Here is a 17121-nt window from a genome sequence, read left to right on the forward strand (position 1 = left end):
TGGTGTTATGTGAACCCAGGTTAACACCGCCTAAAAGTTTTTTTGCGAAATTCTTGTACTGTTATACCTAGGCAATATGTTTTTGCGTTTTTCGCGGTTTTAAACAAACATAAAAAAAACTTCTGTCTATTTTTTCATTAACTGCTAGAGGGCAAATATGTCTATGCCGCAAACACCTAAAGATTGACAAAAAGATTAGTAACTGCCCCTAAACTACACAATCATTGTCTGTAGAATCAGCAGTGTAGTCCGAATTTTGTGTTTACATGGGAGGTTTCGTGCCAAGTTAGACGCTCTCATGTTAGATTGACCTTCTTCCACTCAATAACATTACAAACAATGCAAGTGTTTTGAAAAGTTTAATTTTCACGGCAGCTTATCATATTGTGGCGCCGGAACAATAAATCGCATTGGGCATAGGAACTGCAAGCGAAAATTAAATATGCACAATTTCAACATAATTTGAATTTTATAACGATTTGATTTTGTACAATAAAATGGCAGTGGCAAAGCAATGCAAAAGGGAAAATAAATGTCAACATTTGTCAGAACATCGATATCGAACATATGGGTCTTTCTTTTCCTTAGTTTTCGACAATTCTTTTCAAGGCCTTTTCGACCTCACGGCGTACTAATGCCTCACCTGTGAAAATAATGTTCGACATGAATATCCAAGTATTATAGTGGGCTACAAAAATGTTTCTAAGCGTTGCAACAAATACATTAGCTTTTTACAAGCCAATGTGACCCGTATTTCCAAATTTAGTTCGTTTATTCAAAAATTTAGTTTCGTTTACTTTAAATACATTAGTTGGCGAAGTAAAAAAAACATGCTTAAGATTTAATGCACAAAATATGTATCCCTATTCAGTTTTTTTATGTGTTTTGTACATGTGTATTATGTTTCAAGGTCGCTTTTAGTCTACACAAAAACAATCATCTTATTCACGTATCGCGTGGCGGCGCTGTTGAGGCTCTTTCGGAGGCGGCTTAATCGGTTCCAGCTCTTGAACAGACAAGCACTTCATAGTTTCCATGTAGACGTTTGAAACCCTGGTTCCTGGGACCTCCTCGCCGGTACATGTGTCCACGCACCAGCAATCTACCCAGTAACACTGCTGGGCGGTGTACAAGCCATCTTCGTTGCAGCTAGGCTTAAACGGACCGTCCTGAACCTGCCCTTCAAGTTGTTCTGCATCATGGCGCTGTTGCTCGCATTGTGTGAGCTCGACCAGCTCTTGCTCCTCTTCACTCTTTGCTCCGCTTTCCTCTGCGTGTCACGTGAGGGGGTATTGACCAATAACACGCAAGGCGGGAATGCCAGTGTGCCTGTGTGAGCGCATGCGATTGCTCTTTTGTATTTTTTTCGTGCATGTTGTTGTGCTGAACTGCGATTGTTTGCTTTGGCGTCAACTAACACTACAAATTGCTGAGCATTCGGGCAAGCAAGTTTGCCATGAGGTAAAGTTACTCTTTTGTGAGCGCATGCGTTTGCTGTGTTGTGATTTTGCGTACGTGATTTTTTTCGTGCATGTTGTGCTAATATGCGGCTGTTTGCTTTGTCGTCTAGTAACACTACAAATTGCTAGGCATTCAGGCAAACAAGTTTGCCAGGAGGATAGGTTACTCTTTTGTGAGCGTTTGTGTCAAGATAAGTTTCAACTCGGTTAAAATGTGCAACCACTACTTCGAGCTTGGAAAGCAATTTTTTAAATCGGGCCCGATTGTAACCATTTTGGGAACCTTAATTATTGGTTTGAGAACCACATCCAATATCGCCTAAATTGGAATACAAATTAACTTTGGTGCAGTGTCTACCAATCTTACCTGCACATTCGCACATGTCGCAGCCATTTTGGTCTTTAGCTAATCCCATTGTACAACCCATCATCTCCGCATTGCATGAGTGATATGGACAAGGAATTAGCTCTGGTCCTAAAACAACAAAGCAAAAATAACCGTGCAACTATCAACCGGTGATGGCAGCGTTACAGATTTGTGGTTAATTTTGTGATTACTTCTTTGGCAACTTGTAAGGAACTAAAATGAAGTATTGATTACACCTAAACCTAGGTAAATTTTTGGGCCCTATTTAGCAATATATGCAATGTGTTTAATTGTTTACAACTAAACTTTGCCCTTTTTATCTCATATTTCTTGTGTTGTATCTGGTGCAGGGGCGGGGAACCTACTTTGTACTGCGGGCCGCATAAATTGCACAACATTTTCCGGCGGGCCAAATATTTATTTATTTTCAAATTCTGTGTAAAAATACCCAAAGCACACAAGTGGTTTTATATTTTATCGCTCCATATTTAATTTTTTCTTTGCTGCTACATGTTTGCAACAAACAAGGCATAAAGGTTTATCACTGATTTCAACACATGGCAAATGATTTGTTACTGCAGGGAGAGGCAATCTAGTGACTGTTACGTCACAATTGTATAGCAAGCGGTTGAATGCGTGGCATTTTTTGTAGGTTTTACGTCATAATGTGGAATGGGGAGTTATTGAACATAAATTACCAATAATGTCGAGGTCATTTCTAGGAAATATTTGTAAATAAACATAAAACTGTTTTTTATGCTTTGTGTTATACTTAAACAAAAATCTGACAGGGGCCACATTAAAAAGGCAAGCGGGCCGCAGGTTCCCCACCACTGATCTAGTGCATTAAGGACAAAGGTAGCTGGTCAAACAATTAAAGTTTAAACCAATCATATTTTTCATTGACTATAGTTCACGCCCACTTTAACGCGAATTTTTAACCAGTAGAGTTGTTGTCCAAGGATGCGTAGTAAACAGGTGACCTAATTAATCCTTTGCTGGAGGCGTGAGAAAGCGGTAGCAAGATAGTTTTTGTTTGCCCAAAAAGTTGACTACGTGGCATAATTGACTTGGCGAATAAATATCTCAGGCTTTTTAACCCGATATTTACTGACTACGCAAACATCGGTATCTTATCGTCCTACTGGCGAGTAATTAACCAGGCTGGATCAGGTATACGAGCTCGTTAACCAAGGCATGGAATTCCAAAATTGCGTGAGATTTTTCGCCACTTTTATCTAACCTGGGAACACTCGCACACAAATCCACTAATATTTTACTTGTGGAACACCGCTGCAAGTATCTGCACGTTGCGACAGACAAAATATTAAATCTGATCATTAGTTTAAGTTCTGCTTAGTGAAAATATGATCTTTATCTAAACGCGATACGTTGTTTTTTCGAATTTTTTGTAGAGCATGATCGCATACCTTCTGCACATTCGCAGAGATCGCAACCGTTCTCGTTTTGAGCTAGTCCGTTGCTACATCCCATGTTTTCAGCAGTGCAAGCGTGGTATGGGCAAGGTATAAGAACTTCATTTCCCCCTGTAACACGAAAAGAAAGATTTCTAAAACCCCAAAACGCCAGCAATGACAAAAAATGCTTCAAGCTGAATTAACAGCGTAAAAACGCAAAAAATTTTTGGTTACAGAAGCAAAAAACTAAACGTTAGAAAACTTGCACACGGAAACGGACGGCCCGACTTACCGACAGCACATTCGCAGAGTTCACATCCATTTTCATTCTTAGCCAGGCCCAATTCACACCCGAGCATTTCGGCTGTACAGGCATGCGCTTGACAAGGAATGGCCGGCTCTTCAACTACATTTCCCCCCTCTGACAAAGCACCAGGTTTGCTTTTGAAACCGCACACGGTGGAACATTCGTCCATGGTCTGTTTGGGAAGTCGTTACACCGTTGTTAATTGGTGTTTGACTAGTTTTGCGATTTCGACACATGTGTAATGAAAGAGTTTTAGGGGAGACAATTCTTGAAGTTATGAGAATTGTTTCCAAAAACGTTTAAAGAAACCACTAAAATTAACAGTGAAAATTAAAATCTGTTTAATTTAACAGTTTTACAGTTACTGCTTTTTACTAATGTCACGTTTCAAAATGATTTAAAAACACTTCTCTTGCTAAACGTCTGTGTTCAAAATACACTTCATTAAAATAATGTATGTAATGAGTTTATCCCGTAAATAAGTACAGATAAATAACGCTAAGGATAAAGGTATAGAAAATCTTTGCCTCAAAGTTGTTGTTATTTCCGTTGCAACCGCCATAGATGAATTTCTTACAATGAGCGGCTGCTCTGTCGTAGTAATACCTCAAGTGATTACCTCTACACGGCCCTTGTTCAGGAACTAACATACATGCTCCCCTAAAATCAAAACACGGTAAATTATAAATGCAAAACTATATATATACCATATACATTATGATTTAGTTTATTATAAATAGCGAATGAGGCCTAAGATTTTTTTTACGATTGGCGCACTTTCTCATTAAAATGGTAATTTTTTTATTCAACTTTCGGACTTGCGATTGGTTGAAAAGAGCCAATTAATTTATATGTTACGGCTTTTGGAGATTTAAATGTGATCAAGTTTAGCGAAGGTCTTAAACAAAGAATATTCTCATGCAAATAGAAATCTTGAACTCAAACAAAACTCACTTGTCAACAGATTCGCTAGATGAACGCGGCTCCTTTTCAAGCATTGCACATTGGCAAGTGTCACATCCACGTTCGTCCTTTGCGAGTCCGAATTCACATCCAAACATCTCCGCAGTGCAAGCATGCAGCGGGCAGGCAAGCGGCTCTTCAATCACATTTCCCCCTTCTGATAAAGAGAACAGTGCACAAGATTATCAGTGTTGTCAGCGAAGTAAAATACCAATAAACATTGAAGTTAGAAAAGTTGACAAGGAGGTTATTGGCCCTACTCACCGCCTGCACATTCGCAAAGATCGCATCCGTAGGCATTTTTAGCCAATCCCCGTTCACATCCCAACATTTCAGCAGTACATGCATGCAATGGGCAACCGACTTCAACCCCATTTCCTTCTGACAAAGCACCAGCTTTGCTTTTGAAACCGCAAACGGTGGAACATTCGTCCATGGTCTGTTTGATAAAGTTTGTGTTTGTTAAAGTTCTGTTTCGACACTGCTGTAGGGATTAAGATTTTTGTACAAAACACTTATTAAAGTTTAAAAATACAATTACTTGGCTATGTTGGGAAAAAAGTGTGTGGAATTGGTTAACCATTGAAATAAGAGTACCCTACTATATTTAAACATTTATCCTGTGAAAGAGTACAAAAAAAATACGTTGGGCATAAAGGTACCGTGTATCTTTTTTACCAGTTATATTTACCTCGAAATTGTTGTTATTTCCGTTGCAACCTCCGTAGAAGAACTTTTTACAGTGAGCGGCTGCTCTGTCGTAGTAGTACCTCTCGTGACTACCTTTGCACGGCCCTTGTTCAGGAACTAACATACATGCTCCCCTGTAAATAAAAACCACGACAAGTTTTACATTCGAAATCAATTATCAGGTGTGAGTTTTGTTAATTATCATAACAATGTATCGAATCCAACAGCTTTGTATGATCGCCAAAGACTCTGTTTCAAATATAGTTGGGACTTTTAGACGCGCGATTATCAGCAAAAAAATAATATAATTTAGTCCCGAGCCCAAAATGTTTCTTTTGGGTTTAAATATGACCAGGTTTGACCATGGCCTTACTAACCCAAGAGTGAACATCCTTATTCAAATAGAAAAGTGTAAATTCAAACAACACCTACTTGTCGACAGTTTCGCTGGAGGCTCGCGGTTCCTTCTCAAGGATTGCACATTGGCAAGTGTCGCATCCGCGTTCGTCCTTTGCAAGTCCGAACTCACATCCAAACATCTCCGCGGTGCAGGCATGCAGCGGACAGGCAAGCGGCTCTTCAATCACATTTCCTCCCTCTGACAAACGCAAAGTTTACCAGTGTTTTCAGGCAAGTAAATACCCAACAATCAGTAATTAAAACGTTTAATAACTTGTCATGGAAACTTTTTCTTAACACTCACCGCCAGCACACTCGCAAAGATCGCATCCGTTTGCGTTTTTAGCCAGTCCTCGTTCACATTGCAACATTTCAGCAGTACACGCGTGCAGTGGACAAGCGACAAGAGGCTCTTCAACCAAATTCTCCTTGCTTTTTAAACCGCAGACGGTGGAACATTCGTCCATGGTCTGTTTGATAAATCGTAACAAAGGTGTTAGTTCGTGTTTATACGCTTTGCTGTTTCGACACAGTTGTAATGATGACGAGTTATATAACACTTGTCGAAGTTTAAGAAACAATTGCTTGGATATGCTGTGACGAAAGTGTATGCTAATTGGTTAATTATTGAAATAAGAATACTATTTAAAAGTTTGTGCTGTTAAAGAGCAAAGAAAGATTAAGATGGGGATATAGATAAAGAGGATATTTTCACAAACAATTGAATTCACCTCAAAATTGTTGTTATTTCCGTTGCAACCTCCGTAGAAGAATTTTTTACAGTGAGCGGCTGCTCTGTCGTAGTAATACCTCTCGTGACTACCTTTGCACGGCCCTTGTTCAGGAACTAACATACATGCTCCCCTGTGAATCAAAAACAGGGAAAATTTTACATTCAAAATCAATTATCAGTTGTGAGCTATTAGGTTATGATAAAAATACATGTAACCAGGTTTGGTTAAAGTATTATAATAGCAGAAGAATATCCTTATTCAAATAGAAAATTGTGAACCCAAACAAAACTTACTTATCGACAGTTTCGCTCGAAGAACGCGGTTCTTTCTCAAGGAGTGCACATTGGCAAGTGTCGCATCCACGTTCGTCCTTTGCCAATCCAAATTCACATCCAGCCATTTCAGCGGTACAAGAATGTAGCGGACAAGGAACTAATGGTTGTTCGACTACATTTCCCTCCTCTGACAAAAGCACAATATACGTGATGGTTACCAATATTGTACACTGTTACCAGATAAGTAATTTATCAACAAACAAACATCATTTTGTAGCAACCCGGTTTGTGGATCCCAATGTTTAAAATTGGATTGGTTTTTGAAATGTCTTAACATCGAAATCGTAATAATTTTTGGCTAATCTAACTGGTGGCTAGATATATTGGCTTGAACAAGAGCAACATAAAGGATTGTTATAACTGTAATTGTAAAGTCATTTCGAAAACCGATTTTTATAACTGTAATTGTAAATAAGATACTTGAATCCAGTGGAGTCGGGTTGCAAATTTTTTAACCGACTTTACAACCTTGAGAAAAAACGCTTTTTTAGAAATATAACTCCGGTTATTGAGCACGATTGTTTCAAAACGGTTCTAGTCTCCATTACTGCAAAATTGTTATTGCCCGAAGTCAGATTTGTCAAACCATTTAAGGTTTTCATCAGAGTAAACATTCGCTAAACATGAAAAAGCGATGAATACTGCGTTCGGATTTCTAAAAACGTTTTTTTGGAAGGCGCACAAAAGCACAACACCCACCACTTTCGGGTTCGGGCCGGGTTCGGGCTCGACTTCCAGGCCCGTTTACAACTCTGAGCACAACACCTATCAACACTAACCTTCACATTCACACAGTGTGCATCCGTAATAGTTGGTCTTCAGTCCAGTACCAGCGGCACAGTTAAGAATTTCCGGAGTGCACCCGTGAAGCAAACAAGGAGCCGGTTTTGGTTCCTCGACAGCAGCTTTGCTTTTCAAACCGCAAGCGACGGAACATTCTTCCATAGTCTGTTTGCGAAATCGTAACACTGGAGTTAGTAGATGTTTGCTAAGGTTCGATTTATCGCATAATGACAACGCTTTATAGGTAGCTAACATGAAAAATTACTATTCGGGTTTATTGGGGCAAAGCCTATGATCAACTTGTTGTGAAATTTGTGAAAAAGTTTGTTTAACTCAAACTTATGAACAAAGAACAAAGCGTTTTTTTACAATTTGAATATTGGTAAATTTAATATTTGGGCAGAAAACCGCGCATGTTATAATTACCGTATATACTCGCTAATAGGTCGCGCCACCGTATAGGTCGCGCCACCGTATAGGTCGCACTGTTAGTTTTGTGTTAAAAAAGTTTAATTTAGAGTTGACTCGCACATAAGTCGCACTGAAAATCTAGGGATTTAAAAGGCCCTTTCCCTAGCTTTTTTGGTTGCAATTGTTTGTTTTTTAGCATTGAACTGCATTGCATTGAAACCGCAAAACCATTTTTTCTCAACAAAGTGGGAAAATCCAATGCACGCTGAGCGGTCGCATGTGCGTGTGCGCTCATGAAACTGTCTCGCATTGGTATGTGCGTGCACGAGCGCATGCACCCGTATTTGCACTTATGTCGAGCGGATAGGTCGCACCTATAATTTTTTTTTTTAAATATAAGCAAAAAAGTTGCGACCTATCCGCGAGTATATACGGTATAGATACAGACGAAAACTTTTTTCATCAGCAGTTAACCTCAAAGTTGTTTGCATTTCCGTCGCATCCGCCGTAGAGAAACTTTTCACAATGCGCGGCAGCTCGGTTGTAGTAATACCTGATGTGCTGGGCTTTGCATCGTCCCTGCTCGGGTAGCAACATACAAGCTCCCCTAACGATAAAACACCGTTCTTAATTTCAAAACTTGTGTAAACCTGTTTTAGATATGAGCAAGATTTGTTTTAGATTTGTCTCTGGTTTACACCTTTGATTTAAACCAAGTTATCAGTTTGTTTTTCAAGGTAAAAAGCATCGAATGGAAAACGCCCGTTATAACTTAATGAATACAATATTAAAGAAAAAATAAAGTTGTATTATAGCTTCTCCAGACCGAAACCATTTTCCAAGTTCAGGAACAAAACGTTTTCATACTCAAATTAAATTGGTTTGGAAACGAAAAAAAAACTTATTCGAACAGAATCGGAAAAACGTCACTTACTTGTCGATAGATCCGCTGGAGGCACGTGGTTCCTTTTCAAGGCCTGCTTAAACGTGATAAAATTAGTGTTTCAACAAATGGAGCAAACTTTCATTTAAAACTCAATCTTTGACTCATACCCTTTAGTTACCTTTATGCGGCGTCTTTCCGAAAGCCGAGTCGATTTCTGGAAAACAATGATATTTTAGGTTTAATTGAAGTAGGTTGATCGTAAGCATAACCTAACGCAGTGATTCTCAAACGCGGCTCCCAAATATTCATTTTGCTGCTAACACCACCCCTCAGAAAACCACCAAAGATTGCTATTTTTTGTAAAAGCATAGAGCCAATAAATGATAAGCTGCAGACAGTGCACACTGAGTTGCTTGGCCATTGTGAGCCAGTTTCATCTGTGCTGTATGTCCAGTTGTGGTATCGCACAGACTAGGTGATGCATGGGGTTGTGCCCTGTGCTCCCAACAAACTGGAGTGCCGTTGAATGGCTACACTAGCCAATGCGGCCGATCTCTCGTCACCAGCTGCACTGATGAGACCTTATAGGTCGAAACAGTGTGCACTGTCTGCAGATTGCTATTTTAGCTTTCAAAGTAATAATCTTTAATGATTTTCTCAAGGTTTCGTTTTTTTTGCGGCTCCCTACACACTTGGCCCCGATAATAAAAAAGTTTGACGTAACGTACGTGTTAAAAATTATAACAAGACTAAATAGCATTGACATATACCTGCGCATTCACAAACTGGACATCCACGGACTTGCTTCAGCTCTGCACAACCGAGAGTCTGTGCTGTGCAGGCGTGGAAAGTGCATGCCTTTTCCGAACGAGTATTCACCTGACGAACAAAAATTCTTAATCCAAGAGAATACAACCAAAAATCTATATCTATAAACTGTGTACCAACCTTTTCGTTATCTTCCAAGATCGTATTCAACTGTAATGCAGCATAATTTAAATTAATTGAAACGAATGTGTATAAAAGCATTAGTGTATAAAAGCAAAGGTTTTTGGCAAAATCGTTACATTTTTGAGCTAGTCTAGTTATTTGGGATTCCCCAACCGTTCGTGACAAAAATTCCTCCACTTACCGCGTTCCGTAGTGCAACAATCTGCAAAAATAGTTCAAAAATAATTTCATGTTAATAAGCAATATCAGATAAAAATCACGTTATGTTATGCAAAATATGACGAATAAACAGCATGCAAAGGATAAAAAATCACCTTTTCCTTGCTATTGTCGGTCGTTCCATACGCACAACCTAAACACAAAAAATAGTTTAAAAAATATTTTGTTTTTTTAACCCAAAAATATGCAAGACCTACCACAAAACATCAACGTTACGATGATGTACAAAACCTTCATATTTCTCTTGCTTCAGTTCTTCCCTTGATTCTTCTTCGTCACCTGTTTCAGCTTCTGTAGGTGTCTGAGGCGAATGGTCTGGCCTTTATATCCTCACAAAATCGGGTAAAGGCATGCCATGTCTCACTCTTTATTCTTTTGTGTGTCTTCCGGCATCCTTGGTTGAACTTTCCATACCGGCTTTATCGCCTGCGCCCAAGCCACAGAAGACAAGCTCGTGTTTTACTACTGGGCGGACCTTATTGTTTCAACAGGCTACGAGGTTGGGGACACGTTGACTATGTTTGCACAGTGTTGTCCCAAAGGCGTGCTTTATCGAATTTTACAACTCGGTAAACAACTTAAGCTGCAAGATAGTACACATTGTCGTGATTCATCCCCGATGCAACGTGCAGAGTCAGCGACTTCACTACACCAACCCTAAACCAAGGTGCCAATCATTAAGTAATATGCAATAAATGGTAAGACCGGGTGAGTCACGTTCGAACATACGAGCCCCCAATTTTATGATTAATTGAACTTTGACAAGCTATGTTACACAACGTTAATTTATCACTTATGTATTCGTGGTCTTGAAATTCAAGTCTTTTAAGCAGTAAAACTCGGATGTGGTAAAATCGACTTTACCTTTGTGAATTTACTTTGTCTGGTCTGGAAAATAGCACAGAAAGTCGCTTGTGTCCCACCAGCTGGGTAAAGTTTATGGGTTTTAAGATCGACTCTGCATGATATCCAACGTTTTAGGTCATAGTGACTCTGCGGCCAATAGACAGACGCTTTATTGAAAAAGAACTTCGCCCAACTAACAGAGCTTTACTAACCTAAAGTAGGATGTATGGTGGCCGACAGCTGCCTCTCAAAAAATAAAAATAATCAACAAAATAAATAAAAAATTTCCAAACTAAATAAAAATATTCACAAAATTTTATCAAAGAAAAAATATTTCAAAAATAAAATAAAAAAAAGTAAAAGCACAAAATTTTGTTCAACCCGTGGCCGAGAACTGCCATTGCCTTTAAAATGCATTGTGTGGCAGCGGATAAACCCGTTTGAAGAACTGCCATTTGAATGAGAATTGCCTTTGAAATGCATTATTCCGGCCGATGGCTGCCATTGGGCGGTTTTCCGCCGAACTGGGCTGGCGGTTATTTGGGCGGGTTGTCGAAAACGTCGATTGTAATTTTACATGTTTTTTACATGTCACACGTTCTTATAGCACACGATGTACTACACTTTATATTCTGGTGTATTGCAAAAACTAACCAGTATGACTGGCAAACTGTTGTTTAAGAAAACAAAATGCATCTGCACATTTCGAAACATCAATTTGCAGTAGATTCGGAATTACTGATGCACATTTAAGTCTAAATTCCTCTGACAAACAGTCTGGACCAGGGGTGGGGAACCTTTTTGTTTGTGAAGGCCGCCAAACGGTTTATCGACACTCGTTTAGGCCGTACAGACTATTTGCCAGTCCAGGGGCAGTGTGTTCAAACTTTTTGACTTACAGACTGGTCGATGTGCTATTGAACTTACGGTCCAAGCTAAATAAAATTCCTCACTACAACATTCGGGATTTTATTAATGTAGCAACTCGCTTGTTTACCAATATTAATCTACGAGCAGCTTGTGACATCACAGACGAGTTTAAGACATTCAATTATGCGCAAACAATTGTTCTTTTACAACACAAGTAAGATTGTAGAACCTGGGTTGTAGATTGTAGAACTTTGCAGACCTCCGGAAATCGCTTTGTGTACCAGTACGCAACCACTTGGCTCTAGGTGCAAAAACAGCTGCCCTAGAACCAATCAAATAGTAATGTGGAATAAAGGTAAAAAAATACGTTTCTGTCTAGTTTTTTGTGCCTGGTGCAGTGTGTATTATCAACATCCTAAATTGTATTTTGACATCGAAGGCCGCACCTAGTGCCCTAAAAGGCCGCACCTAGTGCCCTAAAAGGCCGCAGGCTCCCCACCCCTGGTCTGGACCATCAAAAACTCCAGACACTTCTACAGCCTTTTCAAGTTGTTCAGTCGACACAACCAAACCTATCAACAATATTTAACGGCAAATCAACTTCAGATTAAAAAAAAACAACTATAGCAATGGTAGGCAAGCCCTAAAATTTAACAGCCACCATAACTGTACACTCCGCGGCCTAGCCCACTTACATCATGCCACTAGCAGGTAACTTTACTGAAAATTAATACACATTGCTACAAATGCTTCGTGACACTTCGCTACGTTTGTACTGCACTGTGAATTGTGTAAATTTGGTATAAATTGTTTCCAAACTCTCCGTTTTCAAAGTTGTATTGATTGTAAATGAAAACTTGAGTTTGAAGTTATTTAATTCTTGCGAAATAATTTAAACAACCCTTATGTGCATAACCGCTAGTGGGCAGTGTGAAGACGTACCGCGAGATCGAGCAAAATTACAAAACACAAAACAAAACGTCAATCAACTACATTAATGGAATTTGTCAGGCACATAACCTGAACTGTGAACTGTGAAGTGTTTGCACTTGGTGCATATTTTACCTATTCAAGTTTCTTGAATTAGCAATGCCAATGGCTCGCCTAGACAAATTGCGGATTGCACAGCCTATTGGCTTTGTGAAACGATTTCTCAACACAAAAGTAGACCTTAGAAAATATGACCCAACACAGGTACACATTTTATGTTTGTAGTTTTTCTTAGCTCACATAGACAAAATACGTTGCACTGCTGAGTAATTTTGGCCTATGTGGCCTTAAAATTTTAGTTAAATTCTGCTATACATTTTTTTTGAAAAAGGGCACTTGAATGAACCAAATGTTTTTCAAAGGTGGGATTAATGAATGAAAACTGTATTGCTGTGAATGAAAATGACCATGTCACTGGTCAAATATCCAAAATGGAATGTCATCTTAATGAGAATGGTCCCCCACTACACAGAGCATTCAGTCTTTTTCTATTTAATTCCAACAAAGAACTGCTGATGCAAAAGCGCGCTTCTTCAAAAATAACATTTCCAGGTTTGTATAGCTTATCTTCTTTGCTTATTCAACGTGTAAACGGTGTTTAAAACCCTGTTACGAACCAAAAAACAATAATATGTAAGATTATGTAAGTGACCTTAGCAGTGATGCTTTAAATGAAACAGTTTGAGAAGTTCTGTGACTAGGATTGGCAATCATCTCATTCCCATTCAAGCATGCTATCTTTGGTTTTAGGTTTTTACACAAATACATGTTGCAGCCATCCATTATTCTGTGAAAGAGAAATGGATGATACTGATGCTCTGGGCATTAAAAAAGCTGCACAAAGAAGAGCATTATATGAATTGGGCATTCCTGAAGAACAGGTGCAGTGGTGCAATGTGGTTTGTTTGTTGATGTATATGGGAATTATTACAGTTAATCGCAAGGAGAGGCCTATCAAGTTGAGATTAAACTGGAATTGTTTGTATTGTAATCTAAAGGATTAAATTTCAAGTAAGGGATAAAAGCAGCAGTAGTTGCCAAAATAAAGTTGCATGGTCAAAATGTTATTAATTTAGCATGGAACGTTTCAAAAATGCATACCAAAAATAAAGCACACAATTTATCCAGGAAGTAAATTTATCCAGGATGTACATACTATTAATGTTTTAACATTAAAAACTGCTATTTTTACAGTTGCCAATTTCATTGATGCAATATATAACCAGAGTCCATTACAAAGCTCCAAGTGGTGAACTATGGGGTGAACACGAAATAGATTATGTTCTCTTTGCACAACAAGATGTGAAACTTAATGTAAATAAAAATGAAGTTTCAGAGGTAGGCAGAATACTTTTCAACTTGTGTGTAATTATTGCCAAACCTGTTTAATGCCTGGAAAATGTGTAAAAGCTTTTTTGTCAACATATCAACATGATTACCTTTATTAATAAAAAGTATTGTTTTTTTAACCTCTTGCTTTGGCTGTCAAGTTGTTGTATATCATGTTTATGTTGTTTACAGGTCCAGTGGGTTTCTTTAGAAAACCTTCAAGACTTCATGGATAAATGTATGATATCTGGTACACCCCTTACTCCATGGTTTCAACTTATTGCCAAAACTCAGTTGCGAAATTGGTGGTCAAACTTACACAGACTCAATGACCTGTGTGATCATAAAAACATCACTCGCTTCTAGACAAACTATTTGCAATTGCTTTTTACAGGTCGAAGCAAAAGGTTTTGTTCTGCCAAGAGAATAGCACACACAAAATTGCATGTGATACCAGTGAAAGCTATGCACAACTGACCACCTTCAACTCAACTCAAATAATTGAGGAATCACACTTTTGCGTGAAGCAAGTTATACTACCACTTGCAACATTAGTTGTTTTTGTGCCTTGTATGTATTGACAATCAATGGTGGAAATGTATTTATCATGCAGGTTGAGTTGTTGGTTGCAGTTCAACACCAACTAACAGATATTTTCAGAAAAGTTTGAAAATCCTTTCTTCAAAAATTGAAATGGCCAACTATACATGCACTTTTTATTTCCACTTTGAAGCTGAAAAATAGTGCTGCTAGTGTAACATTTGAATTATATCTACATTCATACAAAACAACTTATCAGCATGTATTAATATATACTTGGTGATTTTTTTGCGTCTTGAAAGCCTACAATACGGTTCCAAAGGAACGGATCCTGTGAAACTTTATGATTTATAACAAATTAGGAAACAAAACTGCGCTTTTTGTCTCTTTGAAAGTATTTCTATTTGTCAAAAACAGGACTGTTTGGGTTGTAAGTTGTAACAACATGTGATATAACGTTTTGCTTACGCAGATATGGTAACCCTACTACTGACCCCCCAAAAGTTTGAGGCCAGACTTAGGCAACAGTCTATTGCTTTTCATACGTTCCGCTTTTTAATGTCAAACAAATATTCGGTACCACAACATTGCAAAACATGTGCATCTTGCGCGAGCGGAGTTAAAAAATTAGCACAATAGAAATCTTACCACCCGAAGAATCAACCCATTCATTAGTTTTCGTCACAGGTGGGCATTATGACGTAATACACACTTAAAATATTCATTCAAAATTGGTGGCTATTCCAAACGACAACTACTTGACAAATCAGGTTGTGGCGTTTATTTTCAGTAGTGTGTTAAATTTTACGTGGGTGTTGTCATGGTCAGTGATGCGTTGGATCCCAAGAATGGAGAAAAGCGCGATTTTACACTGCGCAACCATAGATGCAGTTTATGCCTGATATTCACGCAGTTATGGATGGTTCGCTTATGAAATCTGCGCATAATTATATACATATAGCCATAAATAACCTCACTGGGATAATAAAAGGCGTTAAATGGCTCAGTTGGGCATTTGCAGGATCAGGTAACTACGCAGTATTCAGTAACTTGACGTCTTTAATGATTAACTATGTTTTTTATTTTGTTTTTTTTGTGTTTATATACCATGGTTATAAAACGGAAAAGAAATACAAATAATCTGTCCTAGATTGCATTTTTGGATCAATATTATATCATAAGCATTGCATTTTCCCCAATAGTCAATTAGTCATGAGCCAGGTGTACAATAGACCACAGTCAAGTATACAAATTTGTTTTAAAAATGCTATGTGTTTGTTTTTACAATGCAGTGTGTTTGTTGGATTGTAATTTACCAAAAAAACAACTTGTTTTGAAGATTTTTTGAAAGTACCAATGGATAACAGATTTCTTGTATATTGTGGCAATCACAATAACTGTGTGCAATTTCGTATTTGTACAAACTACAAATTCATAAAATCAGGTTCCAGCTTTGGGTTTTGCCAATTTCATATGTATACAATATTATTTGTTAAACAGTTTTTATTTGTTTTTATGTGCTACACTGTCCTTGCTAAACCATATAATTTGTTTAGGCTGGTCGTTATACATCTAACTCTGATTTTTAATTGTGTCAATAGAGCATCAATTTCTTTCACCAAGCAAAATAAACTCAACTCAATTTATTTCATTTACTGGGTATAAATACTCTTGGTTGGCTTAATAAAGAAAACTTCTTTGAAATGATTTAGTGACTTAGATAAATTTCAACTAAGCTGCATTAATTTATCAACCAATTAAAACACATTGCAAGGCTCCACTTAAACCATTGTTTGCATGATTGATTTTACATTTTCCAATCTACAGAGTGTTCTGTTTTTTTATTACAGCAGTATTGATTTTTGTGTCACAGGGGAGCTAGCACTGTTACCAGCTATTTTTTTTATCCAATAATGCGAAAGAGTTTTTTGCCAATCAGCATTAAGTGCACAATGTGATTTGTGACATTTGACTCTTAACTTATTCAGTTGTTTACAGTGCTCTTGAAGAGCATGACAGTCTAACTATGCTTGTGCTTTGAAACATGGTAGCATGCTTGAGATTTGCATTATATCACTGAAATAAAGGTGTATGGTATCCTAAGAATAATAATGGTAGCATAGTTTAATATGTTTGAAACCTGTTGAATACTGTAACAATTGCTTGGCATTTGAAAGCTTCTTGGCAAACAGAATTTTGTTCACAAAGTTTATTGACAAACAGTAATCTTGTTTGGCTCTTCAAACATGCTTTTTAACTCGTTTGGTGCTATTTATGTACAAACATTTCCTTTGTAACTAGGTACTTCTGAATATGCCAATATCGTGTTACAGCTTGACAAAGGTGGACTGTGATTAAATGTCATTTAGGCAAGTATAGCAATGGGCAGTCTGTACAACAATTTTTACCTTAACCTAATTAACATCAACAGCTCTCTCAAACTACAAACTATCATTATCAGGAAATTTATTGGATAAAAAAACCCTTAGTATTTACAGATTGTGGTTCAAAATTTTATTTGTTTAAGCAACTCCAAGTTGTTTGTACATGGGGATATATATGGTGTCACTGGTTAACTATGAGCCCAACAGTGTTTTTAAACTGATATATTTTTTGAGTTTGA

General features: G+C 37.9%; 2 protein-coding genes across 3 annotated transcripts; one reads left to right on the forward strand and one right to left on the reverse strand.

Annotated features, from left to right (window-relative positions):
* Positions 1 to 353: 353 nt before the first annotated feature.
* LOC145224828 (papilin-like) lies at positions 354 to 10957 on the reverse strand. Its single transcript, XM_080091415.1, has 21 exons — positions 10121 to 10957; positions 10019 to 10056; positions 9886 to 9906; positions 9702 to 9731; positions 9524 to 9632; positions 8932 to 8967; positions 8802 to 8844; positions 8342 to 8474; positions 7453 to 7621; positions 6632 to 6800; positions 6336 to 6468; positions 5909 to 6074; positions 5638 to 5803; positions 5207 to 5339; positions 4780 to 4954; positions 4507 to 4672; positions 4080 to 4212; positions 3538 to 3724; positions 3258 to 3374; positions 1832 to 1935; positions 354 to 1253 (listed from the first exon to the last, which is right to left on the reverse strand). Exons 1-21 carry the CDS (start codon positions 10158 to 10160, stop codon positions 942 to 944), a joined length of 2580 nt encoding a protein of 859 aa, XP_079947541.1. The 5' UTR covers positions 10161 to 10957; the 3' UTR covers positions 354 to 941.
* Positions 10958 to 12565: 1608 nt separating this feature from the next.
* Positions 12566 to 16144, forward strand: LOC145224683 (isopentenyl-diphosphate Delta-isomerase 1-like). 2 transcript variants are annotated; one of them, XM_080091238.1, is made up of 6 exons: positions 12566 to 12833; positions 12992 to 13181; positions 13380 to 13510; positions 13824 to 13967; positions 14151 to 14196; positions 14353 to 16144. In XM_080091238.1, the coding sequence occupies exons 1-6, from the start codon at positions 12729 to 12731 to the stop codon at positions 14433 to 14435; spliced, it is 699 nt and encodes a 232-aa protein (XP_079947364.1). In that variant the 5' UTR covers positions 12566 to 12728; the 3' UTR covers positions 14436 to 16144. The 2 variants fall into 2 exon arrangements, with proteins under 2 accessions (XP_079947364.1, XP_079947363.1); XM_080091237.1 differs by having other exon boundaries at positions 14151 to 14422.
* Positions 16145 to 17121: the final 977 nt, after the last annotated feature.

The sequence above is a fragment of the Phallusia mammillata genome, chromosome 4 (genome assembly GCF_965637545.1).
Source record: "Phallusia mammillata chromosome 4, kaPhaMamm4.hap1.1, whole genome shotgun sequence".
NCBI classification, from domain to species: Eukaryota; Metazoa; Chordata; class Ascidiacea; order Phlebobranchia; family Ascidiidae; genus Phallusia; species Phallusia mammillata.

Coding starts and splice junctions, on each gene's coding strand:
- LOC145224828 (XM_080091415.1), bottom strand. CDS start 10,160: ATGAAGGTTTTGTACATCATCGTAACGTTGATGTTTTGTG. Junction 8,968..9,523: donor TCCAGTTTGTGAATGCGCAG/GTATATGTCAAT, acceptor ATTGTTTTCCAG/AAATCGACTCGGCTTTCGGA. Junction 5,340..5,637: donor TCCAGCGAAACTGTCGACAA/GTAGGTGTTGTT, acceptor TTTTATTTACAG/GGGAGCATGTATGTTAGTTC.
- LOC145224683 (XM_080091237.1), top strand. CDS start 12,729: ATGCCAATGGCTCGCCTAGACAAATTGCGGATTGCACAGCCTATTGGC. Junction 13,511..13,823: donor TGGGCATTCCTGAAGAACAG/GTGCAGTGGTGC, acceptor CTATTTTTACAG/TTGCCAATTTCATTGATGCA. Junction 13,968..14,150: donor ATAAAAATGAAGTTTCAGAG/GTAGGCAGAATA, acceptor TGTTGTTTACAG/GTCCAGTGGGTTTCTTTAGA.